Here is a 21,030-nt window from a genome sequence, read left to right on the forward strand (position 1 = left end):
GACCAGATGGGCCCTTTTACTCCAAGCTTAGCCAGCCTTGTGTTTCTTATTCTTTGCATCCCCATATGTAATGCATACTCATGCACAACATTGCTCCGCCTTTCACCAAAGCACAACACAGATACAGTGGTCCTTCTACCTTGGGATCCTGCACAAACCTGGGCAACCTCAGGAAGAGTACCAACCAAGAACTACCTGTTGAATGTTTCTGTACCAGATGCAAGATTTTGGATTGTTGTAAGTTTCTTTCTTGTTCTTTAAATGAAATGATTTCTTACCTATGTTTTAATTAGTGGATGAACTCCCAAGCATCAGACACAGGCTGGATGAAATCCCAGTACCATGATTTTGTTGATGATAGTGAATTTACTGCTGTATGTGCAGACTCATATCATCAACCATTCAACTTTACAACTGCATCAACTGAGTTTACAATTGGTGTTCCTAATAGAATATGGTGGGATAAAGGCACTACAAAAGGGTCAGCTCTCAATTTTATACCTTTACAGTCTTGTTTACTAAGGCTAATTATTAGCAATATTACTTTCCAGATAACAGTTCTAGGCATTCAGGGTCCTATAGATGCTGATATGCGCTTTATAACTGTTCCAATATCAAATATAACAGAAATATCAGATCAAGGCATTGGCTTTGACTGGTACCCATCCATTCTCCCTGGTTCATCATTTATTCTTACCCTTGGAGATGACAGAGGGCTAGGAAGTGGTGGCAGCCTCTATGGTACCACAAAATCTCCTTCCTATATATGTGGATATCAAATGAGTGGAACATATGTCTTTCTCCAGCGACTATTGCTCTATGTCTTATTTATCCTGGGGGTTACTGGCTTGTTTACAGCTTCAAATTGGCTTACTAGTATGTTGTCTTTTAATCTAAATTTCTGCTTCAAGTGCTAAACCTTGAAAAGAACCATTTTTGAGTAGTGCAATGGTCTACACTGGTGCTACAGCAATCCACTCTATTGTGATCTTGATTTGTTCTCAAGCTCCTTCCCAGAAGGGCACTATGGATCTAGACATATTGCCTATTTTTCAGATTTTATCTGTCTGTCTATATATCTCTGCACCTCTGCTTGTGCGTTCATACTATCTACAACAGGCTAGTGGAGAGATATCTGCAACAGTCCTTTTAGTATGTGGGTGGGCTACACTGATAATCATTGGATATTCTTGTGCAATCAATGTAAACTCTATCCCCATGCCTCCTTGTGGACCTTCTAATATTACACTGGATGATGGCTCTCTCCAGAGTATCCAGCCAAATATGACAGCATGTACACTCCTGTGTATGCAGGCCTCTTCACCTATACACTCTATTGGAGAAGCCCATATTGAATCCTCTCAAATGTCTATCAATCATGTCTTTGGTGAACTTATAGATTAGGGCATATTCATTGGCCTATTCTGTACAGTGCTTGTTCTGTTTACAGCATTTATGGTGATCAAACAGCCTAATCAAGATATTTTCATTCTTCTTCAGAATCTGATGAGCCATCCAAGCAGAAATAATAATACTGCAGATGCTGCAGCACCCTTATTCTTTTTCACAGCCCTAATTCTTGTTGGTGCACCAATTGCATTGATTATACAACTTTTCTTTGGAGAGCATCAACTCTCAGAACTAAATCTCACATCAGAGCATCCCATTGCAATTGGTCAATGGGGACCATGGGTTATTATCATTCTGGCAGCAGGTGCAGCAATTTTCTATCATCTGATGTCCCCAACGCAGTATGGCAGGAAAAAAGATACTATAATCTATATTGAACTTGAAGTGCAGGAAACAGATACCTATTGGCCAACAACATATGTTTAAGTATTGACTTATGTATAATATAATAAGTACTTCCATGTTGTTGTTGCTGCTAGCAATAAAGAGGAAATATGATCAAATTCAATACTTATAACATAGTTCATTTGTGGACTGAGAGAGCTATCTGAGCCATAGGTTCCACCAATTCAAGTTGCAGTCTAGAAGGCATTCAAAACAAGATATGTTTGCACTCAGTTATAGTGCATCACTTACGTCCTACATAATTTATATTTTTTCACAATATTGGTATCAATTGTGCAATTGTGAATACTTCATACATTCAGATCGAAGGTTGAGAGAAGAGGCATGTATATGATCGTAATCCAAGCTATCGCTTTGACATTTCCGCTTTGATTGATACTACACAACCACCATCGGCTCCCCGACTTTCTCGTACAAAATATCCGAACGCATAGCGCACTTCACGCCAGAAGTGACCTGGAACAGTGTCAGAATACGACAAGAAAGTTGTTAGAACCTAATACCTCTTCTCCGGTGTGCAGCAGATCATCGTGTTGGAAGACTAAAACGCGTCCAGGGACAGCAATGACATCGGCGTAATCCTTCTCGTTATCGCCCCAGAAGCGTGTTGCGCCGCCGCCCGCGGGCTTGAAGCTCTGTGCAGACCCACTCGTATCTGAGGGGAGATAGAGCTGCACTGTGTAGAACGTGCGCTGGCCGTTCTGCCTATAAAGTTGTAAGCAAAAAAAAAACGACCTCGACAAACGCAGGAACAACGCACTCGTTTTCATAGCACCCATCCACGTGCGCACGGAAGAACCCGCCCACAGGATACCTCAGAAACCTCAACCGCTCATTCATCCTGACCATGCGCCACTTTTGCTTCGCCGGCATCTTTTTGTACCTCCCTGTCGCCGGGTTCTTTGCCCGCACTGTCACGTCCTCTTCAATCTCCTCGATCTCGCTCAAATGGGGGCGGATCTTCTCGAAAATCTGGCCTGAGAGCTCGAACGAGTCGTAAATAATGCGCTCGCCATTACGGTAGGAAGTGTTGGTAAATTCGTAAGTGCCAGCGTTGACTCGTGCGACATCCCATTCTTTGCCAGCTTGGGTGGGAGCATCGAGGATCGTGATGATTTCCGCTTTGGGGTAGAGCGAGTCCAAGACTATGGCATAGCAGTTGGCGTATTCAGGAAGGTCGGCAGCATCGAAGTCGATGCGGCCTGTGGGCACGGGACGGGGCTTGCTTGTCATAGTAGGTGGCAGAAGGTGAACCCTAGACTCGTGGTCGATGGCCTGTTTATATATGTAGTGTTTCCCTCGAGTCAGCCGGCGCCGGGCTGTGTCTGTCGGATCCGACAGAAGTCACTGTACCAGAACAGGCATTCGACCGGGGTGCAAGAGTGTGTCTTGGCATTATGAGGAAGTAGGAAAATGCATACGTGGGCACCGCCCAACGACTTGTTTCGAGTCATTACAGCTTTCCGTCCCTGACCATCTGCCGGACGACATCAATTGTGTCCTCGATTTCCTTTCCAACCATCGCGTTCAACTCTTCTCCGTTCGCTTCAGGGAGGCCATAAACTTTCGGAGCAGAAAAGTGAGCTTCCGAAACTCTGTTCAAGAGAACGGACGCGTACCTCCATGAGTGAAGCTGAACGTAAGAAGGAGTTCGTCGGAAGGGCCGTACGAGATCATATTTGTGGTGCGTTTGCCAGTATTCGCCTCGAAGTACATCTATGGAACAGTTGGTGAATGGGCGAGGCGCCAGAGTTTGAGGAAGACAGACAATGGTGAAAGCATAAGCAGTAATGGTTTCGACGATGACCTCCTGGGAGGCATATCGAAAGGTGGTTTCGCGGGTCAACTAGGTATCGTTCAACTAAACTGTCCAACGAATGAGCGGCGATATGGAAACGACCTTCTTTCCATCGTCGACAGTAACTTTGGCGGAGGCTAACATTGGCACGGCGAAATGCTAAAAGCAGGAGGAGCCCTGTTTAGCTGCATACTAAAGGGAGGAAGACGATGCACCTGAGGTTTGCGAGCTCTATATTCGAGGCCTTTCCACAACTGCTCTTCAGTTATGACTGGGCTAGCCCCAGGTGGGTTCACAGGGCGAGTTGCAGCAAATGCGGGAGGCATGTCTTGTCCGCAAAGATGAAAGAAGAATGGATTAATATGAGTGAGACCTTTCCGCGCATCATCATGGGTGGATGAGAAAAGGAGGCTTGTCGCACGTGCTTGCTAAGTATGTGGTCAGAAACAGAAAATATTTAGATCTATCCCATAGCTATTCCGCCATAACGATTTGCTAGCCCATCGCGCTAGCGTATTTACGCATTCCTCTCGTTTACATAGCTCGAGACTGCTCGAGATTTTCCTGTCAGTTACGTGACTTCGAAGTGCGAGTCACGCTCAGTGACCACTGACATCACTTGCCGTTTCCTCAAGCAACGACCCCAAGAGCCCTCCTCGCTCGCTCATTCTTCATGTCCGCCCCCGTGTCCCCATCAGGTGCTGCTTCAGGCGCTTCTTCAGGCACTTCTTCAGGCGCTCCTTCCGGCAACCCGGTTGCGCCCAGTGGCTCCGCTACCTCCGCCATCCCACAAACCCTTCCTCCTGGTGGTGCAACTATCACCCAGCCCCCTCAGACAGCCACCTCCTACTTCAAAATCGCCCCCAACCAGCTCATTACCTTTGGATGGAACCTGACGAGCGTCGTCAGAACGCCAACAAGCCTTACCATCAGCGCGGTTGGCGCCAACGGCAACACCTACGCAGTCGGGCCAGATGAGCAGGGAAGGGTGCCCGGGACGGCGACGCAGGTAGTGTGGGATGTCTACTCGTATCAGCAGGTGCGTTTGCCCAATTTCCTGCTTACACGAAATTAACAATATTGGTGTCCATAGGCCCACCCAGGGACCCAGCTTGCGCAAGCTCAATATACGCTGCATATCTTCGATGAACGAGGGCCAACCGCAACGGCGCAAGCCGGTCTGATGAGTCCAAATACCGCTTTGACCTTTGCACTCTATACACCACAAGGCTATACGCCTCTCGCAGATGGTGAGTAGCCCATTCACCGAAAGTTCTTCTCCGTCTGTTGTCCCGGGCCTTCTTCGGTCTCGTCTCTGCACGTGGGGGGGAATCGGGCTCGATACGCCGTCTTAGTCACACAGTCTTCTGACGTTCTCCTGTAGGCTGGTCGTGCACAGGTTGCAACGGAGCCCTTGCTGCCCGCCCCGCTGCTTTTGGTCTCTTGTTCACCTTCCTCATCATGCTCATTAGCGGCATACGAATATTCCGCTCACGCGCTTAGAGATGGCCTACCGGACTACACGACTATTACCTCGCTTCCACGATTCCCCCCGTTTTTTTTTGGCATTATCCCACTTCATGGTCCATCCAAAACCTTGTTCATCCCGGACTATACGATAGACATTTACATATATATGCATCATCGAGTATTAATTCGAGTGGACTCTTGGCTCATGCATTATCCTACTAGTGTCCCAAGTCTCGAAAAACAAGAAAGTTTCGTCCAGCTCGAGTGGACAAGGAGGGTCAAGTAAGCAAGCTATAAGGTTGCTTCACAATCATAACTGGCAGAGTCCACCATCGTCGCAACGCTGGGGCTGTTGCTGGGATTAGTGAACTTCATTGTCGTCGAAAAGCTGATCGTGGTGTCCCAGTCGGATTGCGGACGAGCTCTGCCTGTAGCGATGCGTAGAATGATGAGGAGTGGTGCCAGTCCAGCCTATAAAAGAAGGGGGAAAACATGTTAGACGAAAAGTGTGCTTACGAAAGTCAAAAACTAACCAGTTGAGCATGAATGTTCTGTGCGTAGTAGACGTTCACACTCTTCTGAGTGTTGAACACCACAAACGCGAGCAGCGTTGCTGAATATAGGGCTGCTGACTCGACCAGAATTTCGATGATGGGATTGAAGAGCTTATGGGCTTGTGGACTCGCAAAAGAAGCAGCACGCTGTACAAGGAAGATGCGGAGAGATATGAGGAGGGTCGTGGTCAGACTCGTGGCCATGGACAGGGAGAAGTAGATGCTACTGAGGTTGATGAACTCGGATGATTTTTTGGCTGCAATGAATGGCTCGGATGTGCGTCGGGCGACTACTTGGTCGGCAATAATTATGCCGGCGAGTACTGTCGACGTTTATGATCGTTGGACTAGGCAGCATAGGTTGCTCACCAGCACCCGTGATAGTTGCGAGGATGGGAAGGATGACAATTTGCCACCGGCGATTCCATATTCTCGAGCAGCGCCAAATCTACTCCATGATTCTGGTCAGTATGCAAAACAGAAACAACCTTGACGACATACAAAGACACAATCGGCCAAAAGGATATTGAGGCAAAAGAAGGTGTCCCCGGTGGCTTCTAACCAAGCAGGGATGTGCGTCAAGGAGTAGAGCAACCCTGGCCCACTGGGAAGCTCGTTATCATCTACCGCGTTGGCGTACCAAAGCCAGTTGACCGCGGCATGCACCGTAGAGCAAATGTAGGGCACGACAACGAGAGCCACCTGCAAAGATCGACGAGAAGCGTTGATCGCAGGCTGCTTCCCCGTAGCAATAACCCATAAAGTTAGAATTAAGACCGCCGTGTAGAGCCCTATATCATTGTAAGGATCGTGTTCTTTTTGGTGAGCGCGCCGCGTACCATGAAACCAGTCCTCGATAATGCAGGTGCTGATGGGTAGAGGCGGACTCATTGTGGTACCGTTTGTTGCAGCGCCAGCGCTGTTTATGTGGCCACGAAGGCCGTGAACGATGACTGTTGTACCTGTCTGTCCAAGAAGATGTTGATTGTAAGAGGGGGGATGTGGCAGTGAACCGGTCGATTTGGGCTTCTCTTTGCAGATTACACGTATCACCGCACTTAGTTATGTGTCACGTCGATGTGGAGGTACTTGGATTGTTAGGTGGTTGTTTTCTCAGAATCTAAAGGTACCCAAGCTCCGATGAGCCAGGCCTTCTGGCGAATACACGGGAAGACTCTCAGGCCTCGTATCCTAACACCAAAAACAGGCAGCTTTCATTCTCATGACGCAAAGATCGCACCGAGTTGAGCAGGAAGCATCCTGATAGCCTAATAAACTTTGAATAGTTCCAGGGCCGCCCGACGTCGTCCTTGGCAGTTGTGTGGATTTTGTTCAACGATGGTGGGTGTTCGCGGAAAGAGGGACCGGCAAGCGCCGGCATCGCTTAGCCATCTCCTACCATCACCCGAAATGGAGCGACTACAAACAGGCGCAAATGCACATTGGGCCCCGCGAAAAGAAACAACATGGGTGACAGAGTATCTCAAATTGCGCCCTACGGTACATGGGACTCTCCAATAACTTCCGCTAGTGTTGCAAAATTGGTAGGTGCCGTGACAATGTTCTCGTTCTCCCTCTCATCTTTCAAGTCTATTTCCACAGAAGACGTGCTTGTCGACGGAGTGACTGGCACCATATACCGTGTCGAAAAACGGCCGGAAGAGGGCGGAAGGAATGCATTGGTTCGTGCTGAAGATGGAACTGATGTTTTGGGCGGGAAATGGAATGTCCGCACTGCTGTCCATGAGTACGGCGGCGCGGCAGCGAGCAAGTTATCTCACTAAGTATTACATTGCTCTTGACTCATCTTCTCCTCAGTAATACATGACAACGTGGGCCTCTTTTCTAACGCTGAAGATGCTCAAGTTTATCGAGTCGACCTCAATGCCGTATCGAATACTAAGCCACGGCCAGTGACAAGCTCGCCCAAGTGCAGGTTTGCAGCTTTTGCGATACATCCAGTCCACACCGATATTGCTGTCTCGATCATGGAGGACCATACACAATCCTCTGCAAAAGATGTCGTTAACACCCTTGTGTCCTTTAGTTCCAGCGAACTAACTGTGTTACCTTCATGCTTGATCTCTGGCGCGGACTTCTACGCGAATCCAACTTTTAATCCCGACGGCAGCTTGTTGGCGTGGAGCCAGTGGTCTCATCCAGATATGCCTTGGGACGGGTAGGTGCAAAACATCTGGCTGTAAAAGAAAATGAACACTTGCTCCAGGGAACAGATCTATGTTGCCGCTGTCGATGTTGTTCATGGTCGTCTCAATCTTACCACAGAGCGCTTTTCTCCATACCGTGTCGCTGGTCAGCCCTCGACGATCAGCGCCGTTCAGCCAACGTGGATATCACTTAATGCGCTTGTTTTCTCTTGCGATATCTCTTCTTTCCACAACCCTTGGCTCGGAGTCGTCAATACGAAGACTAAATCAGTCTCCAGACGACCTTTACTTCCCTCTCCCCTCGAACTGGACTTTATCGATCCTTCTTGGTGGCTCGGTGGCTCCAATATTACCGTTCTGGATGATAATCTCATCCTTTTCGCTGCTTCAAAAGGGGGCAGAAGCGTTTTCCACCTCGTCAGTCTGGACAGCGGACATTCAACAGTGCTCGAGAGCCCCTATGTCCACATCGCGAGAATGCGTCGTGTTGGTCCTTGGCAGGCGGTATTCTTGGGCAGTCGGGTGGATAGTGGAACAGAAACCATTCTCTGCACTTTCCCTACCGCCGATGCCGTGCTCGCCCCTACTTTCAGAACGTTGACAAGTTACATCGAGCCGGTACTCCCCGATCCCTATCTTTCTCTTCCAATGGCCTTGGAGCTCGCTCTTCTGGACTCGCCTAACGAGGTTGTTCACGCTGTGTACTATCTCCCCCGCAATCCTGATTACCGATGTGTACCGGGAGAACGCCCTCCGGCGATTGTCAATGTTCATGGTGGCCCGACCTACCTTGCAAGACAGGACTTTGATTTGGAGAAACATTTCTTCACCACGAGAGGCTGGGTCTGGTCTGTCTTCATGCACCAAATTGTTCTACTTTGACCCACCTCCACAGGATTGACGTGAATTATAGTGGATCCTCGAATTTTGGTCGTGATTACATGTAAGCTCCTTTGAATTGTCGTTCTGATTCTGATGACCATGATAGAAACCGTCTCAAAGGAAGTTGGGGCGTGCGAGATGTGCGCGATTGCACTCAGGTTGCTCTCATCCTCTCGTCCTATCCCTATAACATCATCGACCGCAAGCGTATCGTTATAAGGGGAGGCTCTGCGGGAGGTTACACAACGCTAGTAGCGTTATCACAACCAGATAACGTCTTTGCAGCAGGCACCTCCTCATACGGCATTTCGGATCTGCATAAGCTCACGCAATTTACACACAAATTCCAGTCTCATTACGCTCAGGCCTTGATAGGGGGCAGTTTCGAAGACATACCGGATGTATATCACGCGCGCTCCCCGGTCTTCCACGCCCATGACATATCTGTGCCACTTTTAGTGAGTGCCTATCTACCCCCGTCCACATCAGACAGGGGCTGATTCCGGCGAGCGCAGATTCTCCAAGGCGCTCTTGATCCCATAGTCCCGCGAAACCAGGCAGAAGACCTCGTGAAAGCTATCAAAAGCACCGGCGGCACAGCAGAATACGTTCTTTTCGAAGATGAAGGACATGGTTGGCGCAATGCCGAGAGTACTCAGAAGGCCCTTGATTCAGAATTAGCGTTCTATCAGCGGGCCCTCGCTCTTGTTTCGTAGAACGCGAATTATGATTTCCGAGTTTGGCGCTGCATGCGCGCCTGTCGTATCACACAACTTCTGGTCACAAGCAAGACGACGCGAGGCGCGGCATATATTGAAGTGGAAGTTATGGAAGCATCTTCGAACGGAATTGTCAAGTGCCTTTGCCTCGATCCGCTGTTACAAGTCATAATAGGCTGACCGCGATGTAGACAGCGTTGAATGCTCAGGACTGTCGGTGACGATGCGGTGCTCGGGGCAGTTCTAATACTGACGCTACGGCGGACAACGTTGACGACAGACGTTCAAGTTTTGCAGGGCTTTAAGGACCAATAGATGGTTGGGCACAAGCCAATAGAAGCCCTCCCGCACTTCCATGTCTCCGCTCGGAAAGACATTCGCTGAGCAGTTTGCCATTAACTGCTTCCTGAGATCCCGCGTGAGTCGCTGACAATGGTATTCATATAACCATCTTACCAGTTCGAAGAATCTCAGTCGAGGTCCAGGTGCAGGGCACTGGCACGTCCTATGATTGGCGTTCTTCAGTGGCAAGCCAAGTAGTAGATGCTCCAAGGGTCGGCGCCGTAATGTCACTGGTGGAGACTTGCTCTATCAATTAGACACCTCGCATCCAGCTAAAGTTGAACCTCCGCGATCGGTGCCCAATAAGGGCTCTGCTGAGAGAGGAATCGCATAAATACGACCCACAAGTCTCAGTTAGCCTTATCGAAAAATCCGCCCCTCCAGCAACAAAACATGCTTAATCTTCTTCGCCAAGTCGCTCTTGTCGTCCTCAGTGTTTCTGCATTCGCAGGTAAGCCTCCCGAGATACTTACGTCTTCATGCGCACCAATTTCAATCAGCGTTGGTAGATGGACAATCAACCAAGGCATGTACGCCGGCTGGGACTACCAATGTGTGCTTTAGTCAAATTTTCGTGAGTGAAGTAAATCAACCAAAGATTTGAACACTGACAACGTAACACAGGACAACACAAGCCAGATTTCCCTTGGAATTGCTCTCCCGACGAACGGTGCCATTGACAAGGATTTCCTTGCCCAATTGATCGTGCCGATTCCATACGGCTTTGCCGGATTCGGATTGTTAGACCAAACCGTGGTGCCTCAGTGAGGACCTCCCCGTCTGCGAGCTTGATTATCGAGCGCTAACAACGTCTGCAGAGTGAGCATCAACACATTCGTGACGCGCTTCAGTACCTCTGGGAGCTCCGGCGCTGTGGTCAGCGCGATGCTTGTTCAGCAAAGTACTCTTTCGTGCGTCCCGTCGTCAGCCCTGCTGTTGAAAATCACGAAAATATCCGCAGGAACGACGAAACCAAGCTACTCCCTATCAGCACTGGCGGCCTCATCGCGGTCTCTAGCCTCTCATCATGGACGCAGACAACAGCCAAGTTCGTGTTCCGTTGTCAAGGGTGTTTCCAAGAGAGCACAACCTTGACGGCTCAGGGTTCCGGACTCTCGCTCGCAGTTTTCAGTTCCACCGAAGCCCCTCAATATCCAGCCACCGACGCATTGAATGCCACGCTTCCCCTGGATGGTGTGGTGGTCAGCACTGTCAATTGGAAGGATATCGGGAGTTTGGAAACGGAGACTTACCAAGATTATCTGCAGGCTTGCGGACTTATCTGACCCCGGCAACCGAGCGATATATAGACTTGTTCATTTCAAATTTCTATTTCCAGTTGCTGTAAGCGGTTGTGCCCTGAGCGCTAGCTTGAGCCGCCGCTAAGTTCGACAAATTTTGAATCGTGCAGAAATGTCGTAGGCAGACTTTGGAGCCTGCATTTGAACCAGCCTTGCACATGAGCATGTCGATTCGATGTCGATATCAAGTTGACCGTTGCTGACAACATCCGTGGATCATATGTTGATGTGTGAAACAATTGAATCGTCATGATGTATTGATCCGCAACAATGCGATCAACCGCAACTCATGATCAGTGAGTGTCAGGGATCTGCGTCGCACGTTTGATGCGCTCCGGCACGCCAACACCGGAGGCGAACGTGAACTTGATTGAAGAACAGAGCGGGTTGGGAACGATGGTGCACAAGCGAATTGAGGTCAAGTCTAGGTTCATTCTGAGGTTCACAGTTGCCTTCCAGTCTTCCAGAGCCTGAGCAACAGAAACCGAGTTAATGATTGCCGCAGACCAAGCTGAGACGACTATGTAGGATAGAAGATAGTTTGTGGGTCCCATTAGATGCAGACGAACTGAGGTGAGGTGGTATCTCGCATCGGCATCCTAGATTGGGCTTCTAGACGAGTTCTATTTCCAGAGCTCGGTTCGATTGACAAGCGTAGGTCCACTGTCGTGAAGTCGAGGTCTCCAGGACGAGGTCATGGCCACGACCGTTTCGAAGAGATGCATGGAGGTCAAAGGCATGCCGTAGGTTGGATAGATGCACATGTCCTGGTGAAGTGTGAGTGTGGAACTCACTTAAGCTGGAACACAGGAAGCCATAACGTTTGTTGTGTCGACATGAACTGTCCTTGAACGTGTGCCAAACCGCCCGTCATCCGACTGCTGACTACCGCTGACCACGTAGGCAGAGTCGATAAGCGCTGTTCCGTCTTCAACTTCTCAGAGAAGTGGGAGATCAGTACTGATCAGTATCTGCTCCGGATGTTCGTGAGACGCAGAGAGGCCAGAGGCGATTAGACGGTGACAGACAGTGGCACAACAGTGGCCTGGCAGATTGCGTTTTTCCTCGCTGTGATGCCCAGCGGTTCCCGAGGCAAGGATGAAAGTATAAAAGAACGGAATGTATCAAGGGATGCATGTGAAGCGAGGCGTTTGCGTCCACAAACTGTCATGGTGCAGTTTCACGAAAGTTTTACTTTCTTTTCGTCACCCGGCGTGAAATTTACTGCTTGTGAGTCGTGATCGTGCAGGCCTCCAAGGTACGCGGTGTCTGAAGAGGCGTCCGACCAGTCGGGAGGCCAAAGTAACACCGCCGCCTGCGAGACCGAAATACCGATGGCGACTTGTGGAACTTGGAGTTCTGTTCGGGACGCCGGTAAAAACTTGCACTGTGTGCTGCGAGTTGTGTTGCTCAATCATTGTTCGCCCGAGGAGCATGTGCATCTGAGGCCCAACCCAGTACGCAATAAGCGGAACAAGTTATGTTGTTGAGGTTCAAGGGCGGATATCATAGGTCCTGGGACAGCATCAACGACCGACTCGCCATCTCATGAGCGTTGCAAAGCACACTTGAGTGGCGGGAGCGGGCATTCGGCCGAACGTGTAACTTGCGACGTGCGATCCTCATGCCCATATTCGGTCTAAACTTGAATGATGGAATAGTTTATCGTGTGGCTAACGGGTCGTCGGATCAGGCTCCTAAACCAGCCCTCGTTGCAGAGCTAGTAAGGCCAATTTTTAGAGAGTGATTATTAGCTATATATGTATCGAATTCACTCAAAATCAAAAGATGTGACATGTGTGACGAAAAGAGTTGGGGTTGCGCTCTGCAAGAGGGCTGGCCCAGCTAGCCCGGACCGACCACCGAATATCTCCGGTTGGCCTGCCATCAAATCGTCAACACCTTCTGGGTCCCTCCCTCTGCCAGGATAACTGGGCCCCTCCACTCCACGGCCCCAAACGCATCTGCTCAGGATTTGCGCGTGTGAGCCCACCATCCACCACCCCTCAAACCCACCGACAGAAACCCAGTGACTGTCATGCTGCATCGATGGCGCATGTGTGAGGCTGATATGGATGAAGTTGGGGATTGCGGTGTTGACAGCTGCAACGGCATTGAGAATACTGAGGCATCCTGCGTGGTGCCTTGGTAGCGGAACGGTGTAGATGAGGGAGAGAGGTCGAGCGGCGGTAACGCTAACCGGAGATAAGTGCACTGCTTCGGTGGTCGGTCCGGGCTAGCTGGGCCAGCCCTCTTGCAGAGCGCACGCCAAAACTCTTCGTAACATCATGTCACATTTATTTATTTATTGTAAATTAATACATATTCAGCCTGAAATACACCCTCGGATTGCGCTCTGCAACGAGGGTTGGTTTAGGAGCCTGCGTCGGATTGGTTGACGCTTGGTTAACTCTCAAATGTGGCCATGGGCGCCCGAAAGGACCATCAACAAAATCAGCATCGCGAAGCCGCCGAGGTTTGTTCCAGGAAGCCTTCTGAATAGGTGTGTTCGTGCGGGCAATGTGTATAATTGCATGTGAAGGCAAGGCGAGCCTAAATATGGACCAAAGTCGATCATTGATAGGTGGACGAAACTAAAGGAGAAGTAAGAGCAAGTAGTCGTACCTGGAAAGCTCTGGCTCGGTACCTTTTCGTTTCATCCGCATAAACCACCTTGCCGCATCACCACGATCCACCCGACAACAAACAAGCGGGGGGCCGCTACTGGTATCGCGCAATTTGCGCAAGCGGCGTATGTACAAACACCCGCGTTTCAGAAGTCGGCCTGACTAAGCGCAAGGAGTGGTTGATGTCTCAGATTCTGATCGCTGTCACATTAGATTGGTTGATGGGGGTGCTGATTTGGCAGGATTATCCCCGGCCGGGACGTCGCGCTCTTCTCTCTCTCTCTCTACAACACCAGCTCTCAAGTGCGAGTTGGTTCGTTGAGAAGGGCGATAGGATGTCGGTTTCCGCAATCGTCCAGTCGGAAACATCAAAATTAATGACTATGGCACCCTCGACATCTACTTCCGGTCCTTCAGGCCACCTCCACAATCAACGACAACCACATTCGATGCCCAACACACCAGCGGCGCTGGTATATCCAACGACTTCGTCTGCAGGCTGGACAGTCGTACATCATGGCACTTTAGGGCCACCTGAAGCCTACCAAACTGGGACCTCTGCGGTGGGAATGGGTATTGGAGGACGGAGGTCGCAATCGCAAACTCGACTGCCGATTAGCAGTGCTGGTCCATGGCGGCCTACTCCTCCCAGCACGCGGCCATTGCCTGTTCCGCCCCCGCTCGATACGGTCAGCGTAGGCTCTACCACATTCAAACGCAAGCCAAGCGCTGAGCGAGATACGGGAAAGGGAAAGCGGAGGGCCAGTATCGGTGATACGTCGACCACAAGCGTCACAAATAACGCGCTCTTGTCGCCAAACCCAGCGTCCGCGTCTGCCACGATAGGTGGAACCGTGTCGCCAGGGCCAGTATCACCGTCTTCGACAACGTCTACACGACCGTTACCACTCCCTCCCCCAACAACACCAGTGGCCTCCGCCTCTTCTTCCAACGCCATTGCGGGACCTAGTCAACCGCCGAAGCTAAAATCGCCCCAAAAACCTACGTCTTCTACTTCCTCATCTTCGCGACAGCCCCAACAACGGGCTCGTACTCCAGAAGCAACGGCATTTCGCGCGGTTAATGCTAATCAAGATAGGACCGGGTATTCGTACGTTTAGCCTTTTGGGTCCTCTTTCCCCAATACTAATGTTCAGACCTCAAAGACATGCAGCCCAAATAACGCGGTCACCGACTATGCAATTCGAAGGTGTCTCCGGAGTATGGGCACCACGACCTGCGGCGGCTTCGCATCCCCGAAATCAAGGAAGTTCTGCAGGAGATGCAAGTAGTGGGAATGTGAGGAGTTCCAGTCGAGGTGAGTCTTATACTTTTTCCTCTAGACGAAAGCTAATGGAATTGATTCCAGATCGAACAAGGACGCGCACAACGTCCGCCAGCTCAGATCGACGGCCCTCCTTGACGCGAAAAACGAGTTCGGGAACCAGTACAGCAACGACAAAGCAACCCAGCTTGACCAATTTGCGACGCAAGACTAGTTCAGATGTCGTCCGGAAAGGTAGTGGCGATTCCGTCATTGGTGGTAGTCCACCCCTCCAGAGGAAAATCAGTGGCGGGATTTTACGCACCACGACTAGTGGTCCTTCGGTCTCTGGCAACTTGACGCCTCGCAAGAGCAGTTTGTCGAGCAATGCTCCTGGTGCGTTTTATGCGGTTTTTTGAGTGCATGCGCAAATTCATGGGTGTACAGGTATTCGAAGCAATACGTCTTCACCTGCACATTCTCGCAATCCGTCTTTAACGATGCCTTTACCACTTGTTATCCCAGTATACATCCCCAATTTGTCCTCAGCCTCCTCGACTGCCTACTCCGCTCAATCGCCTCCTTCAAGCTCTAAACCACCGCCTCAGCAACAACTACCGCCTATACCTCCACCACCGCCCTTGCAACATCCAATTCGTAGAGGAACAGATACTTTGCCTCCTACGATAGCGACTCAAAACGTTATTCCTATGGGTCCGGCACCAAAATCATTTATTCCCCCGCCCCCGCCTCCTCCGCTGCCTATTTCTGCACGAAAATCCTCACCTATCACGGCCGCTCTACCTCCTCCTCCACCTCCACCACCAAGGAGCGTATCCCCACAACCCCCACCACTAAAGATGTCAGCGGTTTTGATGGCCCGTCGCGATGGCTCGACCAACACTGCGTTCACTAGTAGTCCAAGCACTTATGGAACAGACACTTCTACGCCCTCGACTGGATATGGATCGTCCTGGCACTACAGTGTTAGCGATGCAGAAACGACTGCAACAAGCCCAGGCCCCTTAGCAACGCCGAATACGTCGTCTGATGGCAGATGGGATACGGAGCACAACAAGTCGCCTAACAAACGGGAGCGACGGAGACTCCAATTACATTCCCCTATGGATGTCAACAGCCCCACTCTGGATATCAGCAGGGGTGTCAGCCCTCAATCACCACGAGCGCAGACTCCACCCATTCATTCGCATCCAATTGGGGACGATTCTGAAGGCCCAGATAGCGCAATCAGCGAGCGTGACCCAAAACAAGCCTGGCTTGCGGCGCTGGAAGGACAAGTGGGAGAAGAAGAAATGGACGGGGTGTTGCTCTCGCCTCCCCGATTTGCCTCGCGGAGGAATGTCCTTGATCCCGACGATGAGGATGCCGATATCGATGACCTTGACTTGTATGACGACGGTTTCGACGACATCGCTGATGAAGGCGCGGATCGGGGAAGACGGGGCAGAAGCCCTTCTCCAATTCGTTATGCCCGGCGGGCATCAGTTGACCATGACATGATATTCTCTGATTCAAGCGACGAGGACTTGGACGATGACATGGATGTTGGTCTTGGGTCAGACATCGTATCTGTCGATTCACCAGCGCCGTCATTTAACAACAACAGCGATGCCAAGTCGACATTCAACGACGCGAGGAGCACGTTTTCTAGAGCTCGGAGTACGAGAAGCAGAAGGCGGCGGAGAAATACGCGGCCCGCCCCGCCGCCAGTTCCGTTGGCCAGTGCCGCAGGGATGGGCATGGAAATGGTGCCAGCATTACCATCCAGGAACAACGACAGGAGGGCTCACCAGAGGTCGCGTTCTGCCGACAGCAGTCTCAATGGTTTTGGCGGGGAGGCAATGGCGCCCAGCGAGATGTGGAGACTGGAACAGCAAAAAGCGAAAGCTCCAGTTCAAAGTGGCCAGCTTGAAGGCCAAGGGCATGAGATGCGGTATATGTACGAGGCCAGCCAGGCGAGACTACCTGCGAGCGTGCCGCCTCCGGTAATGCTGATGTCGACTGGCGGGTCGATCGCATCTCTTCCTAACGCAACATATGGAGGGGCGTATGACTCGTCTGTTTCTGGGCATGGTCATGGATACGCAGGCTCGAGCGAGAGTTGGCCGCATCACCCCAACAGCACCCAGAGTTCGTTCGCTTCGCCTCCGCCAAAGGCGAAGAAGGAGGGTGCGAGTGGGTTGGGAAAGCTGTTGCCGTCTAGATCGCGGACGACCAAAAAAGAAAAGGAGAAGGATAGGGATAAGGACAAGAAGTTCCGCAAGAGCGCATTTGCTTCGCCGTCCGCTGCTCAGCTGTACCAACAAGAACACCAGTATCGAGGCTCGTTCAGTCTTTTGCGAGCCGGGGGGACTGCTAATTCGAGTGCGGAGGCGCTCATGAATCGGGGCGGAGGGTTTACCGGCGAGCGAACGAGTGAATCGAGTGCCGTGTCTGGGAGGATGTATGATCGACGCTGAGCAAGAGGAGGCTCAGCGCTCAATTTCGTTCGTTATTTGCCCTTTTTTTCTTTGGTTTTGAGGCCTTTCGCTACACTCACTTACTTTCTTCCATCCTGGCATTGTTGTTGTTTGTTGTTCTTCTTGCATCATCTACAAGACACATTACACTCATCCTACATACGCATACGCATCCACCACCCACACATTGCACATATATCAAGTTGTATAGAGCGCGCCACCTAGCCACAACGCATTGACAAATAAGGGCCGCGAAATTTAGCCGCGGCCACTGACGCATGATATTGCTATTAGTTGCGGCTAAAGTGGCATTCACCAGGTCGTGCCGTGGAAGAATCCAAAAACAATTCCAGTCCTCCTAGACTCCTGAACATTCACAAGAGCCAAGACCTCCGTGAAAAACGCTTACTGTAACTCTACATCTAATAATAAGCGAGGTACCCCTGCGTTACCCCACTGTAGTTTTCGCACGACGGCCGGGTAGCGCATGCTCCTCAGGTACAGATTCCATGTCCGGGAAAACCTTAAACTCGAGACTGGCGCCGTGGCCGGAGAAAGATCAAAGCCGTCCTCAGAACAAGATCTATTAGATTAGATAAGATTGAATTCAAAAGAATAACCCTTTCACCAAGATTCTGACAGTTGGGCTACTAAGTAGTAGTCTTGCATGATCCCACCTGCCCGCAAACATGTTGTATGGTTTGAAACATTGTTTGCTTATTGTGCGATGCCTCCACCACAAGCAAAGCATTATTTAAGCATATTGTATGCCTTGTACCTAAGGCGGAGACTCTTATACCAACTTATTTATATATGTTTACCTCGCAAACAGTAGCAATTCACCAGTGTTATTTAAATTGTCAATGTTGGATAATACATGAGTGAATATAGCACTAGACATAGTATTCTCGAGTAAATTGCTTGGTCAAATCGAGACAAACGCTGCAGTCTTGCTGGTCATCGGATAGGGGCAGCTCCAGGCGGCGCCGTATGCGCGTAATACGATGGTAATTGGTGGGCGGCTGCGGCCTGGACCTGGGTTTGCAGCTTGTGGATGCGGAGACTGCGCCAGCAGTTGTATGTGGCGGCGAGCCCGGCGAGAAATGCGATGATGAGGAGCGCAATGCGGTACCATTCTGCAGAACTGGGTGCGACGCGTCAGTGCGAGTGAGTGAGAGGCAGCAGATAAGTTACTGGTTGGTACGCGACGCGAGGACGATGCTGAGGAGTACGACCACACTATGCTATCTTCAGATACTGGGCGACGAAAGGATGACCGCTCACGCAAAGTCGATTACAGCTACTCCGCCTATGGTGAAACGGATCAGAACTTGCGCGGGTTCACGGTCAATGGAGAGCTACAGACCCCATCTGATCATGTTAGAGAAGGCGCAGCGCTTTCTATATAACAGGAGCTCACATTATGGCTACAGTCCGCGCAGAAAGAGGCATGGTGGCCGTCGAAAGCAAAGGAAGTTGTTCACAGCTTTGGTCGCATCAATAATCATCGCTTGGAATTCGCCAAGACCTCCAAGCGGATCAAACACAAGCAAAATTCAAGCAAACCGAATAGTGCGTGCTATAAGAGAAAGAATGAAATAGATATAGGTATGAGATTCGGTCTGCGCAAATAAAAGCAGACCCATAGCGGCCATTCTGGTGCTACCGTTATCAGCCGTCCCCACAATGGTGTCTGGCGCAACCCCACCCTCGACCCAATCGACAAGAGCCAAAAGAATATTATGTTGTGCATCGTTCTTTGAACCGACTGTGGTTGTCCAAACTTATAAGCCCCTGGTCCGTCTGCACAGTGGCTCATCGCAGGAATCAGGACGGTAGAAGTCATCCCGGGACCTAGGGTCTTGGCGACAAGGTAATAGCGCTTGGAGTTGCCCGATGCAATGAGCTTAGCCAGTTATTTGAGTGCAAATATATTGATATGAGAGAGAATAGACATACGGGATCCATCCGCCCGTGGAATGTGAGGAATTTACCACCACGTTCGCGATACACAGACAGGTTGCCGTTGAAGGTGGATACTCCGCCCGGGTTGACTTCGTCCATTAAACGAAGTTGGGCTAGCCAGATCGAAGTTGCTGTCAGTCCTGAAACCATTGTCAACAAAACAGAAAGGCAAGCGAGATGTGGTTAGAACAAACCCTGGTAGTCGGCGGAAACTTTCACGCAAAGCTGAGTGTCATTTTCTGCTCCAGGATCAAAGCGGGGGTAAATGAGTGTCTCGTTAACATTAACCGGCACATAGATGGAGTGCAACGCGTCGACTTGGGCGCGATGTTTCGAGGGGAATGAAAGCGGGAGACAGGTTTTGGTCTGGTGCATGGAAAAGAGGTAGTTTGCTGCCCATTATGTCTGCCGAGCAAGAAAAAATGCCGCGCGTAGGCTCTTCTGGGAGTTGTTGAGCAATTACCGAGCACACGCTAGATGGCGCTGTGAGCAGCGCTTATGTCATCATCGGTCAAGGAATGAGCGCTTTAATGAGCCTCTGCCCTCTGGGTTTCGCCTCGACTTGATATATGGAATAGTTGTATACTTATAGTAATGGTACAAACATTTGCACTTGCTATCCCGCAAAGGTTCTCACCTGAGGATTCGCGCCAACAACAAAATCCTGGGGCAACCAACTAATTTTGCGTTCGAGCCAGACTTCGGCCAGCGTATTCCTGCGGTGATCGCTCTCTTGCAGCGCGGCCACGTCGTTCCCTCTGATATAGCTGCATCCACGGAGCGAGAGCCATCGCAATTCGGGTACTAAGGGCTGGGCTGTGAACGGGGCAGCGAGAGCTTGTAGGATGACCGTGGCGCTCTTGAAGTTGCGTAAATCGAGGTCGAGGTCAACGATTCCCTGGGCGGCGGGAGAGGACAAGAGCAACAGCAAGTCCGACGTGAAATGGGCTGGCGGAAGATTTGGGTTGGCGAGGCGGAGATGAGTCAGTGTCGGCGACCGCAAGCAGCGGAGGATGGCCGGGAGGACATGGGCGCTATGGGTAATGTCATAGTTCTGGACCACGACCGACAGTTTTCGCAGTTCTTGGGCCGCGATTGCGCCTAGGAGCTCGACTATAAACCGGCCATTGCAATTCTTGATGCTCAACTCGGAGACCGCCACGTCAACGGTGGCCCAGGTGGCCGTTGCGTGTTCGATTTTCGTGGTACAGTTGGCGAAGGTTATGCGCGACAGCGGTGAAAATTGGGGGAGGAGGGTCAATGCGTCCCGTACCGAGCACTGTTCCAAGTAACAACTCCTCAGATGCGGCCAGATTTTTGACCCGAAGATACCCCAGCGAACGGGACTTGCAGATGGTTTTAGTCGGAAGTCAGAGAGCGCAGGGAGGTTCGCGAAGAACGGGCTTGCACTGTCCGGCAGCCCCGATTGGGTGAGTCGGATAGCCAAACGCGTAAGTAATGGAAAGGTGTGTTTAGGGACAGCGAGCGAGTTGTAATGGATGGTGTCAATGCAGAATGACACGTCTTTCCAACGACAAGCCTCAGTGAGGAGCAAGTCGAGAATGTTGACAGAGGCTGGGTGTCCAGATGGAAGCGTCAACGCGATGGTCAGCGGCACGGGCTGTGAAGCGCGCAAGATGAGTGA

At 50.7% G+C, this 21,030-nt stretch overlaps 7 protein-coding genes across 7 annotated transcripts; 3 read left to right on the top strand and 4 right to left on the bottom strand.

Moving 5' to 3' along the window:
* Window positions 1-2,193: 2,193 nt before the first annotated feature.
* Window positions 2,194-3,048, bottom strand: MIND_01356300 (P4Hc domain-containing protein; the record flags this gene model as incomplete). The annotated part of the gene is made up of 3 exons (XM_037369993.1): window positions 2,194-2,271; window positions 2,319-2,520; window positions 2,576-3,048. 3 exons carry the CDS (start codon window positions 3,046-3,048, stop codon window positions 2,194-2,196), a joined length of 753 nt encoding a protein of 250 aa, XP_037213549.1.
* Window positions 3,049-3,268: 220 nt separating this feature from the next.
* MIND_01356400 (DUF1857-domain-containing protein) lies at window positions 3,269-3,939 on the bottom strand (the record flags this gene model as incomplete). The annotated part of the gene is made up of 5 exons (XM_037369994.1): window positions 3,269-3,378; window positions 3,435-3,531; window positions 3,584-3,661; window positions 3,716-3,772; window positions 3,829-3,939. The coding sequence occupies 5 exons, from the start codon at window positions 3,937-3,939 to the stop codon at window positions 3,269-3,271; spliced, it is 453 nt and encodes a 150-aa protein (XP_037213550.1).
* Window positions 3,940-4,286: 347 nt separating this feature from the next.
* MIND_01356500 (uncharacterized protein) lies at window positions 4,287-5,116 on the top strand (the record flags this gene model as incomplete). Its single annotated transcript, XM_037369995.1, has 3 exons — window positions 4,287-4,652; window positions 4,707-4,863; window positions 4,998-5,116. The coding sequence occupies 3 exons, from the start codon at window positions 4,287-4,289 to the stop codon at window positions 5,114-5,116; spliced, it is 642 nt and encodes a 213-aa protein (XP_037213551.1).
* Window positions 5,117-5,374: 258 nt separating this feature from the next.
* Window positions 5,375-6,528, bottom strand: MIND_01356600 (uncharacterized protein; the record flags this gene model as incomplete). Its single annotated transcript, XM_037369996.1, has 5 exons — window positions 5,375-5,554; window positions 5,617-5,960; window positions 6,007-6,085; window positions 6,139-6,428; window positions 6,477-6,528. 5 exons carry the CDS (start codon window positions 6,526-6,528, stop codon window positions 5,375-5,377), a joined length of 945 nt encoding a protein of 314 aa, XP_037213552.1.
* Window positions 6,529-7,103: 575 nt separating this feature from the next.
* Window positions 7,104-9,403, top strand: MIND_01356700 (Dipeptidyl peptidase family member 6; the record flags this gene model as incomplete). The annotated part of the gene is made up of 7 exons (XM_037369997.1): window positions 7,104-7,181; window positions 7,227-7,404; window positions 7,456-7,816; window positions 7,865-8,653; window positions 8,701-8,748; window positions 8,794-9,145; window positions 9,203-9,403. The coding sequence occupies 7 exons, from the start codon at window positions 7,104-7,106 to the stop codon at window positions 9,401-9,403; spliced, it is 2,007 nt and encodes a 668-aa protein (XP_037213553.1).
* Window positions 9,404-13,960: 4,557 nt separating this feature from the next.
* On the top strand, window positions 13,961-17,420 carry MIND_01356800 (uncharacterized protein; the record flags this gene model as incomplete). The annotated part of the gene is made up of 4 exons (XM_037369998.1): window positions 13,961-14,787; window positions 14,834-14,994; window positions 15,046-15,336; window positions 15,388-17,420. Exons 1-4 carry the CDS (start codon window positions 14,012-14,014, stop codon window positions 17,418-17,420), a joined length of 3,261 nt encoding a protein of 1,086 aa, XP_037213554.1. The 5' UTR covers window positions 13,961-14,011.
* A 957-nt stretch (window positions 17,421-18,377) lies between these two features.
* MIND_01356900 (Carboxylic ester hydrolase) lies at window positions 18,378-19,760 on the bottom strand (the record flags this gene model as incomplete). The annotated part of the gene is made up of 6 exons (XM_037369999.1): window positions 18,378-18,564; window positions 18,615-18,659; window positions 18,705-18,778; window positions 19,063-19,326; window positions 19,380-19,525; window positions 19,580-19,760. The coding sequence occupies 6 exons, from the start codon at window positions 19,758-19,760 to the stop codon at window positions 18,378-18,380; spliced, it is 897 nt and encodes a 298-aa protein (XP_037213555.1).
* Window positions 19,761-21,030: the final 1,270 nt, after the last annotated feature.

This window comes from Mycena indigotica, assembly GCF_014461135.1.
Source record: "Mycena indigotica strain 171206Taipei chromosome Unknown Mind.scaff0016, whole genome shotgun sequence".
Lineage (NCBI taxonomy): Eukaryota > Fungi > Basidiomycota > Agaricomycetes > Agaricales > Mycenaceae > Mycena > Mycena indigotica.